Raw genomic sequence first — 13,384 nt, forward strand, 5'->3', positions numbered from 1 at the left:
ATTTATTTTTTTTTAGGAATTTTTTTCTTTTTCAAAAGGATTTTGTGGGAACTCAACGAACTAGTTGGAGTTTTTCAATCTTCAGTGATTTGTTTGGAGAATCATTACTCATTACTTTTTTCTGTGTTGCACCTGATTCACCCTTTGGGCTAATTCGAATTCGGGGAGCAGTTTTGGATAGTTAAGTTTTAGTCCTCTCTCAATTGTTGTTGCGGGGGATCGAACACGGGTCCTCCCTACCAAGTGCAGTACCAATCACTACTGCACCAACAACTAATTGGTCGAATCATTACTCACTAGTGATGGTATAATAATAATTTTATTTTTTTGACATTAATAATAATGTTTCTCAAAAAAAAAAACAATACATAATACATGTTGTTTACGGGTGTCAATTCGGGTAAACGGTTCGGATTCGGGTTGGGTTTATCGGTTTTGGGTTTAACGGATCGGTTTATAACGAAATGATTAGCAGGTCGGTTTTAAAAATTATTGGGTCAGTTCAGTTTAGTTATTTTTTATTGCGATTTCTATTCCAATTAGGTCCTAATCGGGTCGGGTTGTAATCGTTTCGGGTCATAATCAGTTTGGGTTGAACCGGTAAGTTTGAAAATGGGTTTATCTAATTTGAAAAGGTAAAAGCGAGTATAAGTAGTTGACTCTTTCGTAAATGGGCAAGTCGATATTGATGATGATGAGTTGAGTTTGAGTGATGAAAGTCACGAATTTGATTAACTTATGCGTAAAGAACAATGGATTAGTAATTATATTATAAGCATCGTGACATATAAGCATAAGACTTATAAACATAATAAATCGATTTGACTTTCATATTTGTATAAAATTAATGGTAAAACTCACTATCTTTATTTTTAATCTAATAAATAATTTGACTTTCACATTTGTATAAAATTATAAATTGTCATAATGGTTAAAGTTACCCTTTTGACCCACCTTGGTTTGGGTCAGATCAATTTTGAGTCGAGGCAATAACTATTGGGTCCAAGTCGAGTTTTGATTAAGTCATCAACTTTGTATTTTTTTATGCTCAAATTGGAGTATTAAGTTCAAAACAGGTTTGAGTAGGTCTATTTCGCGTTAGATGACTTTGGGTCTCTTTGATTACGTTTTGACTGATTTGGACCCTATTTGTTATCTTAACTCGGACTTTATATGTTGACCTTTATTTAACTTATTTTAGGAAAAATAAGTTCACATAAATAAGTTTAGATAAGGTTTGTTTGATACAAATAATAAGTTCGAATATGATACATTTAGGAAATATATACAATTAGGGATGTCAATGGGCCGGGGCGGATGTTGGCCTTCCCATCCCAATCTAAAATTTTCATACCCATCCCCATCCCCGCGACGGGTCTAAAATTCATCCCTATCCCCGCCCCAGCGGATACAACTCCAAAACCATCCCCGCCCCACCCCCACCTAAGACCCGCCTAATCCCCGCCTCCCAAATACACAATTAATCCTTCATAATTAATAAAGATTGCAAAAAGAAAAAATTATTGTTAATATTACACATTTTTTTGTTTTGTTTATAATATAAGTGTATTACAAAGTATTATATTTACTATTTTATTTTACATAATTTTTTTTTATAAAATAGTATAAAAGTATATAATTTTGTTTTTAAAAATATATGGATGTAAGGATGGGGCAAGTACGAACTGGGGCGGGTGCGAAGTTGGGCGGGTTGGGGCGGGGATGGAACGGGTCTCCTATTTGACCCGCCCCACTGACATCCCTATGTATAATCACTACTTATTACCATTTAATTCGATCAATATAGTATATCAACCTTTACCATGTCAATGAACACCCGAATATGTTAATGAACTTTTGAATGATTTTTTTTCCGTTTTCTAGAATATATAAAGTAAAATGTATCATATACTATTGAACATTTCATAATATATTTATTTAAGAGTATATTATACCATTCTTAATTAACTGTACCAGTGTCCTATATTTTCTAAACAACCATATTGCGTACCTGTTTTGTGTCCGTACTCGATCCAGTTACCATTCTAGTGCAACGGAGGCTGTGTTTAAATAAAAAAAGTTTCTCTTGTACACATATGTCAATGCAAAACTTTGATTGATAATATCTTATAATTATCAATAAGTAAAAATTATAATAATTGAATATTAATAAATTATTCATTGAGACGATTCCAACAAGTATCCACAGGACTATATTTATTCTTATGTATAAATCACAAACATTAGTCAAAGTGAGCAGATGAATAGTGCAAAAAGTCAGAAGACTTCACTTATTTAGACACGGTGGGAGTATAAGGGTATTATAGTCGCTTTCACTTAGACCACTCTCAATGGTGAGCAAAAAAAATGCTCACCCACTCTCTCTCTACCCACTTTCTCTGTCAACAAATCAATTTTGCTCATGGGCAAATTTTTTTCACATTTTCTCTCCCAATGGTGAGCAAAACCACTCTCTCTCTCTTACTTTTTCAATACCCCACCATTACTTTCTCTCTCCTACACAACACTTCTTTATTTATTTATTTCATTTATATTTTAACAATGTTACTCCAAATAAAATAAAAACTAGTTTAAATTTGTGTAACTTATTTTTTTTATTTTTGTCTTTTTTATCGTTAAAATTTGTCGTAAAATTAAGTACGTTGTATTAAAAAATTGTAAAAAAAAGCTCAAAATTTGCTAAATGTTTTTTTTTATTTTAAAGCGGTACAATACTAGAAACCAATTACATTTGCAACGTCATGCGTAATTAAACTTAGGAAATAAAATAAACACAACAGCTAAAAAATAACTCGACTGCGTTCGGAAAAGTAGCTACGCCATAGTACTTGGCTTTATTTAAGTCGTCTAATTTCTCCCTAATTACGTGGCCCGTATCGTTGCCAAATATGTTCAACTAAATCACGTTTCAGAGATAGATGAATTTCTCTGTCACGGAGGGAAGCTTTTCGCTGTAGAAATGCGTTGAAGTCAAAGTTGGTAGGTCGGCCTACGTTGAATTCAAACGGTGGCGTTGTAGATGTTGATGATGGTGTTGATTCTTGTTGATCTTCTTCGTAGAAGGCTCTTAGAACTTCGGCTTGAGTGTAGTTGTGGCGCTCATCATCAACAATCATGTTGTGCATAATGATACATGCTTTCATTATGTCTCGCAGTATGTCCTCATCGTACGCCAGTGACGGTTTTCGTATTATTGCAAATCGAGCTTGCAAAACACCGAATGCTCTTTCAACGTCCTTTCGAGCAGCAGCCTGGTGGTCAGCGAACAATTTATTTTTTTGAAGTTGAGGGGTTGTGATACCCTGAACAAAAGTTGCCCACTTCGGACAAATACCGTCGGCTAAGTAATATGCCATGTTGTATTCATGGCCGTTAACGATAAAATTTACCAGAGGAGCTCGACCATGCAGAACCTCATTGAACACTGGGGAACGGTATAAGACATTAAGGTCATTACAAGATCCAGGAATCCCAAAGAAGGAATGCCATATCCATAAATCCTGATCTGCAACGGCTTCCGGTATTAGCGTTGCTTTCTTGTTCCTACCGGCGTACTGCGCTTTCCATGCCGTTGGACAGTTCTTCCATTCCCAATGCATGCAATCAATGCTGCCTATCATGCCTGGAAAACCACGCAGTTCATTTTGATGCAGTATTCTGGCCAGTTCATCAGTTGTAGGGTTTCGCATGTACTCGGTTCCGAACTGATCAATGACCCCGGTACAAAAACGTTGAAGGGCAACTCGAGCGGTTGACTCACTGATCCGAACGTATTCATCCACGGCGTCCGCAGCCATGCCGTAGCCTTACATTCTTATCGCCGCTGTACATTTTTGCAGAGGTGATAAACCTAACCTTCCAGCTGCATCCCTACGCTGCTGGAAGTAAACATCACCTTCAACGACCTTGTTCATTATACGTACAAACAAAGGTCGTTGCATACGAAATCTTCTTCTAAATTGGGTGGTGTTGTACACAGGATTATCGGAAAAGTAATCATTAAAAAACCTGGCATGTCCAATTTCCCTATCTCTTCTATTCGTACCCCCTCTAGGTTTTTTTGAAGTGTGTTGGGATTGTGTTTGGGGCATGAGGACAGATGAGGTTTGGTATGTGAAGAGTTCATCAACAAGTTGAGCATATTCTTCAGTATTTGAAGAAGATGAGCTTGAACTTGAGTTTGATGATGGTCTAGAATACATCTCGTATTAATATTGTTACTTGATGAATGGGTGTGGTTGTGGATATGTGTCATGCCTACTATATATAGCAGAAATATCAAATGAATATGTGGTTACAAATCTGAATGACCAAACCAAGTAAAGGAATCAAATTTTCAACCACGGAATAGGTATACTATGCTAGGTGACAGTGACAAGTCTTGAGTGCAATAATGTCGGTATCAATGGCACAAAGGTAAAGCATTTTGATAAAGTTAATATAGGAAAACGTGGCTATACAATGACAAAGATTTATTGAAATTATGTCGGTATCAATGACACAAAATTAAAGCATTCTGATAAAGTGATATCAGAAAAATGTGACTACACAATGTCAGAGATTTAAAGCAATTATGTCGGTATGAATGGCAACTTCAATCAACTTGTTAAACAACTTGTCATTCAATATTGGAAAATCAGAATACAAGTGTACATCTTTCTTACTTTGAAATTAACCACACCACTAATACAACTTAAAAATAAAAGACTAAATTGCGCTTGATAAATAACAGACTACAACCAAACATGCTTAAAGGCCTTGTAATTTACCCAGTAAAAAATTCTTGTACGACTCTTCTTCAGGAGTGAGTGGCGTAGGCGAATTCTTCATAGCTTGCACCATATCAAACCAGGTTTTCATCTTATGAATGTCAAGTTCCTCCCTTTTCCTCTGTTCCTTGTCTTTTTCAATTTTGATCCTCTCTTCCTTCAGAATGGCCTCCCTCTCGCGAATTGTAGCGAATTCCTTCATTCGTTCGCTAAGCTCAAACGAACCACTTTCTGTTGCTACTGCTTTCCCTTTACGCTTCGCCTTTGCTTTCTTGACACCCTCGGGTCGTTGTAAACCGCTAGATGAAAAACCATCCGTAGGGGTTTCATCCTCTACATCATCTCTGGACCTCTTCCCACTTCCAGCACTACCTTCTTCCTCAGCATCACAAGCGGCTTTTCTTTCCTTCAATGACATTGACCATCTCAGCTTTGGTCTCCACTTTGGATCCTTTTTAAGCATTTCAATTGCGTGAGGAAAAGTGAAATTGCGACCTTGGGCGACATGAAAAAGCTTCGCCGCACTTTTCATACGATCAGCTTCATTGTAACCACTCCCTCCCTCCGGAAGTCTACCTGCTTCATCATAGCAAGATATCCATTGCAGTGTGTCCGCTGCCAACCTTCTCCAGTGCGATGTCAGACTCTTAATAGGCCTTGGCGGAATTATATGCGGCTTCTGCGTATGCAAAGTTTGATATGCTGCGTGTACATTGCGTTATAGGCTAGTTTCTTTTTGGCTTGTACTTTTAATAGCATCCTCGCTAATCTGCAAGTACAACCCAATCAGAGCTTCATCTTCCGCAACAGACCAAATACGGGTAGCTCGTGCAGGAACCTGGTTGGGTTCCAGCAAGCGAACTGCTGGAGGAGGATACTGCGGCGTCTCTGGTACGCTTTCCTCTTCGCTCTCATCGAAGAGTATGTTACTACCAAGATCAGTTTCAGGTGTACGATCTTCACTAGCAGGGTTTTGTAGGGGAACCTCAGTGGGTGTCTGATGCAGTGGAGGTGGTTGCGAAGACATACTGCCCATTCTTTGCAAGAACAATTGAAACTCGGGATTAGTTAGGAAATCATCACTAAAACCCGAAAATTGTTGACGGAAATTTGGGTTGTTTGGATCCATTAAAAGATTTTGCATCAAAAAACAAAAGATAAATATCGTTACAAACATTTACTCAAAAAACAAATTAAAATGATAACAAATCCACAAAAATATCAACAACTTTCTTCAATTGCATAATGCAATTACATTACATGCCATACAATATTTTTTTTTTCCTCACAAAATAACATATATACTAATTTTAACACATAACTACATGTACATATTAAAAAAAAATAATTAACCAATACTTGCAACACTTAAGAACTATGAATTTAGAAATTTATTGAGAAAATATACACAACTTTGTTTAATTACATAATGCAATATAATTTCGTGGCCTAAAAAATCACATATATACTAATTTTTTTGCGTAACTACATTTATATATAGCAAAAAAAATTAACCAATAATTGCAACACCTTAAAAACTACAAATTTAGTAATTCATGGAGAAAATATACACAACTTTGTTTAATTACATAATGCAATTTAATTTCGTGGCCTATAATTTTTTTTTCCATAAAATCACATATATACTAATTTTATTACGTTACTACATTTATGTATAGCAAAAAAAACTAACCACTAATTGCAACACTTTAATAACTACAAATTTAGAAATTTATGGAGAAAATATACACAACTTTGTTTAATTACATATTGCAATATAATTACATGGCCTACAATTTTTTTTTTTTAAAAATCACATATATACTAATTATATTAGAAAAAAAATTTAAAAAAAAAAAAAACTAATTGTTACCTCAATATGGGTGAATTGCAACAACAATATTCTTCTACAAATTTAAAATACTTTTAAGAAAATTAAAATGTGGAGGATTTAAAGTGTTTACGAAATTATATCAAAATATATCAAAATGCATGTCTATTTATAGAGAATTTCATTTTATGACCGTTGGTAACTTTTTTTTTTTTTTTTTTTTACAAAATATATTTTTCAGAAAATACATTACAAAAATATATCCGTTGTAAACGGCTAGTATTTTCTGATTGGCTAGCTAACTGCACCCGCCACGTGTCGCGTCTTCATTGCTCCCCCTCGCTGCACGCGTCAGAAATCAGCCTTTTTTTTTTAAAATCTGCTTCATCAAAACGACGCGTTTTGATAGGCGCGCCTTTAAGGGACCTCATCAAAACGCGTCGTTTTGATGCTTGGAGTCCGAATTTTTTTTTTGTTTGTCAGCCAGCTGTGGGCCCCACTCTACTTACTATTCATCAATAAAAATGCTCATGAGCTTTTTTGGAAATGCTCATGGGCTTTTTTTCCCATTTTAACAAATTCTCACCATTGTAACCATTGATCATTTTTTTTCCTCACAAAAAATGCTCATGAGCAAAAAAAAGACTCACCATTGCTAGTGCTCTTACTAACCTTTGATTTTTACCAGTTTATAGAGAGTAAATTTATCATTTAATCATATACAATGTTTAATTATATAGATTATTATAATTACTTACAAAAAAAAATTAATTAAAAAATCATGTAATATGTGAACTTTATAACAAATAAAATAATTCTCAACTACTTTATTTATCAAATCATTGTAGAACTTCTTTGTATCTTTTTTTTTTTAGACAATCTTCTTTGTATCTTGGTTTCATCTTTTTTACACCCACCCAAGTAACGGAGGGACTTACTCCACATTTATCCAAAAAGAATAAGAAAAAAAAAAAACCATCATCCTCAACTTCTCAAGACCTCAACGCCATATTCGTTCTCCAAAACCCGCGAAATGGTGAAATTTTTTTGGCTCCAATATTTTTCTACTATGAATCAGCAGTTACTCCACGATCCAGTTGTTGATCTCACTATACAGCACACTCATCTTCTTAATCGGTTATATACCTCCTTCGTTTCTACTCAGGTGAGAGTTAATTAAGAGTATGGAGTATCTGTTTCGTAATCAATTAGTTGCTTTGCTCTCTACTCACACGGCTTCCTTTGCTTTTATGATTGGCAAGTGGGGTTTGATGCCACCGAATAATTTGTTGTTTTCTGAATTCTATTTGTAAGTCATTGTTGCCCCTTTTATCTCTCAAGTGAATTTAATCTTTATAACTGGTTAATTTGATGTTGGATTTGATTTTTAGATGTAATATATTCTAGGTTGTATTAATTTTAATTGTTTGATTGAATTACTAGGAACTTTCTAATTTCTGGTTGTTGTGGTTATTATGCTTTTGCTAAGGAGCCGCTATATGACTATAATTGGTTGATGATACAGATAATTTTGGTAGTTTTTTTTTTGGTAAAGATTCTGGATTTAAATCTCAATTAGTTTTATACAAGATACTCGTATATGATATGCCAAATTACTTTGAGTTGGTAGTGAAAATGGAGGTGAAATTAGCTTTACTGGAGAAATTCTTAATTGTTGAGTTGTATGTTTTTCCATCTGTTGTCTAGATCTGTCAAGGTGCATGTTCTTGATGAAAATATGCTGACAAATTCTCATTTTACTGTATGAAGGTTATCACTATGCGGCCAATAAGATAGCTTCCTTACAAGGCCAACTTGATATAAATAACTCATCTATTGTTAACATTGTAAATAAATTGTACACATTTCTACTTGTTAACATGGTAAATTGAATAATTTAAATAAGGCATCAATTAAGTAATCTATAATAGTTACTCCCAATACCGTCTTTACTCTATTATTGTCTTGCTTTTATAGATTCAAAACCATCTTATTACCCATAAGAATCAGAAAAAATTTCAAAAAAATTCAAATGATTCAGGACTATTTTTGCTGTTTCTGGTGTGTTTTAAGCAGCATTTAGAGATTTTGCTACTTTCTAATCCCCATTGCATCTTAGTTTTTTAGTCTGGTGGTTTGGTTTGAACATGATACTTTGCTTGTGTTGTTTTTCTCTTTATAGATAATCTTGCTATATTCCAGTCTTTACTCTTCAGATCTTGCGTGTCTTTCCTTAGTATTGCTTGATTCAAGTGATTTTGTCTATACATGTATCAATGTAAACGTTACAGATCACATTTATCCTACTAATATCTGACATAAGGTAATTCAAAATCTCGATTGCATATGCTTGATTATAGAGATTTTGTAATGTGTTTATGCTTTAAATATGCTTGATTTTGAGATATAAAATACCATTAATTGTTGTGTAAAAAGTTTGAGGATTTCATAGAGTTTGTGGTGAGAGTGTTTCCAACTTGTGTGATAATGTTGTTGGGTAAGAAACAGTAGTGCCTTTTGTTTTTGCATGCTATTAATATTGAGGTTGGGCCTAAGGAAGATATGCATCTTATGACTGGTCTTCACACAGTTGCTGATATCCAATGTGCTGTTTGTTGACTAGTACTAGGGTGGTAAACTTGCGTGCTTTGTCACAAAAGTACAAAGAAGGGAAGTTCATTTTAGAAGTCCAAAATTGTCAACTACTAGGTTTTCTTTATTCTTGGACTAGCGTTCAGCTTAAAAATTAGATATACTTGCTAAGAAAATGTGTGCTTGAACATTAGATAATCTAAGAAAAACCAAAAACATAAAAATTTTAAATTGATTGCTAGGATAAGAAAGCATATAATATAATCCCTTATCCATAGGAACAATCCAAAACAAAGAATATGCTAAAGAGTGAAGAACCTATAATCTAAAAAAAAAGGCCAAAAAAATTTGCATGACGAATGAGCAATAAAATGACAGGATAAAAAAAAATTATGAGATTGTTAGATGTGGCACAAAATGCACATAGTACAAGATTCCTTTCTTTTAGTCTTGTTCACACCATGATCTTCATTATTGTCAAACTTGGCTTAATTACCTTGGCCAACCTTCCGTGTTCTGACCTTTTTAGTTGTTTGGACCAGGTATTGTTCCTAATATGCAGCACATTATAGTTTTAATTTAATTGATGACTATTATTAACCAGAATATATATAATTACCGCTTTGTTATTGCTTTTCATTTTGTACAAGCTTGCTTTTATGATAGCTCATACATGGTTATTTTTCTTCTATTTCATTGATTTATTTTCACATTTTATTAGCTCCAAGTATGACAAAGAAAAAAACCAGTAAGCTTGGAGCTATAGGAGGTTCTGGTGATCAACATCTTGAAACTCATGAACCAAGAATTACAGAATATGAGAGGCTTAGATCGGAAAGGATTAAAGAAAATATGTCAAAAATGCAAGAATTAGGTTTGAAGGATAAGGCCATGTCACTGATGGCGATAGTACAAAATAGTGGAGGCAATTGTAGTAAGCATAAAATGCATAACGTTTGTGCTGAAGATGGGCTCTATAGGCCTAACCAAGATATTGATATGGAGCATGAGCTTGATTCCTCTGATGAAGAGTTATTTATTCCACATTCTAAAAGTAATCTCAAGTCGAGGACTATTCCATGGAAGGTGATCGTTCCTATGATATACAATTTATCAATAAGCATGTTTGCTGTTTACACTTGTTAATGTTGCTTACATTTGCCGAGTCGCAAAATGAAGGTTCTGACTCGAAAAGTAGTGACAGTAGCTTTGGCTTTTCGGAAACGTCGGCAGAAAGTTGATTTGGCTTCTTCACATGGTGGCTCATCTACATCGCAGCAACCTGTTGAAACGCTAGGATCAGAAGTCGAACACTTAAATCAGAACAAGAATGATAAAGAAAATGGCAAGCTCTCTTCATTTTTGTATTTTAAAATATTTATATGCATGCATAACCCGTCCGTCATTATTTTTTTTTAACTTTTGAATTTCTTTTCTGAATTCGGTTTAGGTGAAAAGGATAAGCCTAGAAGAGGACCTACTATGTGAGAAGAAGAACACTTAGGAATTACTTTGAATGAGCATGGACAACCTGTTGGTCATCATGATGACAAAACATGCAACGAGTTCACTAGCTTTATAGGAACAATAGCTCGAAAACCAAATATTCTACCATTCACTGTCAAGAATTGGCCCATACTAAGGAATAAGAAGAAAGAACTCTGGGATTATGTCTTGGTGAGTTACTTAGCTTATTCAATCAAATAAATATGATAAAAATGTTTCACAATTGCTTAATTTTTCCTATTTGGTTATTGTTACCATATTTTGCATGACGTAGATGTTAGCTTGAGCACCTAGAGCATATAAAGACCTGAATTAAGCTAGAAATGAAATTATTCTAATGTCTACAAGCTGTGACTGGTGGCTGCCTGCTACTGTGGGTGGCTTACTGCCTGCTGCAGCTGGTGGATGTCTGGCTGCTGCAACTGGTGGATAGTTGCTTGCTGCCATATGTTGGCAGGAGGTGGCTGCCTAGCTGTTGCTATGGCAGGAAGGTGATGTGCGGCTTTCTACGTGCTATGATGAAAAAGGGAAGAAGTATAGTAGTAAATGCATATTTGCTCAAAGTTAAAATATAAAAAATCATTAAATCATGCTACTACTCATAAAATCTTGTAAAGATTCCATGTCTGCCAATCTGATTTCGTACGTGTTCTAAACCTATTTGCATATACCTTAATCCCTTATTATTATACCCTTCTGAACATGCATGGTTAAGATCTCTAAACGTTAGATATGTTAGGAGATTAATCTTAAAGTTATAGATTCATACAAAATTAGACTAAGAAAATTTGAACCAGATTAAGCCAGGCTAAGAAGATCATACCACATGTTTTTATTTGTGTTTGCCTATCTGTGCTTGTTTAGAAAGAACAATGTCTATGATATTATTTAATGATTCAACCACTCAATAGTATTATAAGGGTTAGGGGAATTTATCAACTGTAGTGTAGTCTAATTGTCCTAGTACATTAACTTCAATCGAATTAAGTTTTCTCAGAAGTCAGAACATTGTGATAACCTTAAATCATCTCTAAAGTTTTATATAAATAATACTTAATAATGTAATCTTTCTTACTTGATGAATGTTTGGTCCATTATCATGTTGAAATTTTTGTATACCATACTTTTTCATTGTTGCATAAACATTATATTGTTGCATTAATGATGGAAGTTGAAAAGAAGCATGATAAGGAGGTTGAAGCTATGCAAAAGAATTACGAGGATAAAAGACAACAAGATAGAAGGGAAATGGCAAATGGTCTTCGCTCCTTTTCTCAACTTCAGCAACAAAATCCTCAAATGTCTTTTGATCTAGACATGTTTGGCTCTTTATTTTTGATAGTAAATTCGAGAAGGATGGTAATTCGACTAAGATGCTTCAACTTCATTCTTTAGCTTCTACATCTAAGGTTTAAACCGCTTGATTTCTATGCTACGCAAAGTAGTAGAGGTAGATATCGACAAAGGTTTTCATTTTTTTTTCTTTTGGTGCATTTGAGAGATAATATGAAGTTTAGTTGTTTATCTAACAAACGAAATCATCCAAGCCATTCTAACTTTTATTTTATACAATTTTTTTTTTTTTTTTTTTTTTTTTTTGTAATTTTCATTATGTCATTAGTTACGCATTTATGTTGCTACATTTGAAATATATTTATTCCAGGCATTTTTTTTATAGGGATTGAATAGTATGGAAAGTGAGCAAAAAGAAGATGAAGAAGGCAGCAAGTAAGAAGAAGAACGTGATGTCATCAATCAATTTGAATTTGCTTTAAGTTGTACATTGTTATTTATCATTTGGACACATTTTTTTCTTCAATTTATTAGCTAGACTAAAAGTATGCCCGCAATATACTCCAAATAGGTTGTTGAGATGTATTGGTATTAAAAACATGTTGATATTTTTTTTTTTTATATTTTTTTTTTTTATATATTACAAATTTTACTACTTTGGAATCATTTAGTTAAATGTTTATAACATATTTTGATGTTCGACATTTTGATGTTTAACGTAGTATAACAATAAATGATTACTACAATAGAAAAAATAGTCGATTCATTTTAGTTTTTTCAATTTATATATAATAGTTCTTAAAGCGTTGTCTTTAATATGTTTGACAACACTTTTGTACAGTTACTAGCAAATACAACAATAGAAAAGGTTGTTGCATATTATGACATAAGGTAACAGCTTTGAATTGTCTCCTTAGGTGGCAACATTTTTCATTTGTTGCCTTTGGAAAAGTGTTGCCTTAGGTATCATTTTACCTTGGCTTTTAAAGTTGATGCCTTTGAATAAAAAAAAAGTGTTGTCTTATGAATAGACAACGGGGGAAAAATACGCCTCATATGTGTTGCCTTAGCTATAAGGCAACACTTTTTTTATATTAGGCAATAGTTTTTCACTGTTACTTATGTTTAATTTTGTTGTAGTGTAGTAGTCAAATAGGCCTTACTTGGGCTAATTTGGATGAAAATGAACCCTAAAACCCTTAAATTGCTCCTTTCATGTGATTTCAAGCCTTAGCCACCTATAAATAAGTAATAATGACATGTTTTGAGAAAGAATGACTTCATTTGACAAGAAATGTAGGAAATAGGCATCCTAGTAGTCAAATAGGCCTTACTTGGGCTAATTTGGATGAAAATGAACCCTAAAACCCTT

The 13,384-nt window shown here is 33.9% G+C and overlaps 2 protein-coding genes across 7 annotated transcripts; one reads left to right on the forward strand and one right to left on the reverse strand.

Moving 5' to 3' along the window:
- Nucleotides 1-3,827: 3,827 nt before the first annotated feature.
- LOC110718962 lies at nt 3,828-4,223 on the reverse strand. Its single transcript, XM_021897900.1, has one exon. The coding sequence runs from the start codon at nt 4,221-4,223 to the stop codon at nt 3,828-3,830; it is 396 nt and encodes a 131-aa protein (XP_021753592.1).
- A 3,118-nt stretch (nt 4,224-7,341) lies between these two features.
- LOC110718719 lies at nt 7,342-12,678 on the forward strand. Of its 6 annotated transcripts, XR_002510957.1 has the most exons (6): nt 7,342-7,786; nt 7,884-7,930; nt 9,935-10,299; nt 10,393-10,558; nt 10,664-10,890; nt 12,398-12,678. XR_002510957.1 is itself a non-coding variant. In XM_021897611.1 (3 exons), exons 1-3 carry the CDS (start codon nt 9,943-9,945, stop codon nt 10,699-10,701), a joined length of 561 nt encoding a protein of 186 aa, XP_021753303.1. In that variant the 5' UTR covers nt 7,342-9,942; the 3' UTR covers nt 10,702-12,678. The 6 variants fall into 6 exon arrangements, 1 of the variants encoding a protein (XP_021753303.1); XR_002510955.1 differs by having other exon boundaries at nt 7,884-10,299; XR_002510954.1 differs by lacking the exon at nt 7,884-7,930 and having other exon boundaries at nt 7,343-7,786.
- The last annotated feature ends 706 nt before the right edge of the window (nt 12,679-13,384 follow it).

Source organism: Chenopodium quinoa, unplaced genomic scaffold, assembly GCF_001683475.1.
Source record: "Chenopodium quinoa cultivar QQ74 unplaced genomic scaffold, ASM168347v1, whole genome shotgun sequence".
In the NCBI taxonomy this organism is placed as follows: domain Eukaryota; kingdom Viridiplantae; phylum Streptophyta; class Magnoliopsida; order Caryophyllales; family Amaranthaceae; genus Chenopodium; species Chenopodium quinoa.

Coding starts and splice junctions, on each gene's coding strand:
- LOC110718962 (XM_021897900.1), bottom strand. CDS start 4,223: ATGTATTCTAGACCATCATCAAACTCAAGTTCAAGCTCATCTTCTTCA.
- LOC110718719 (XM_021897611.1), top strand. CDS start 9,943: ATGACAAAGAAAAAAACCAGTAAGCTTGGAGCTATAGGAGGTTCTGGT. Junction 10,300..10,392: donor CGAGGACTATTCCATGGAAG/GTGATCGTTCCT, acceptor CGCAAAATGAAG/GTTCTGACTCGAAAAGTAGT. Junction 10,559..10,663: donor CAAGAATGATAAAGAAAATG/GCAAGCTCTCTT, acceptor AATTCGGTTTAG/GTGAAAAGGATAAGCCTAGA.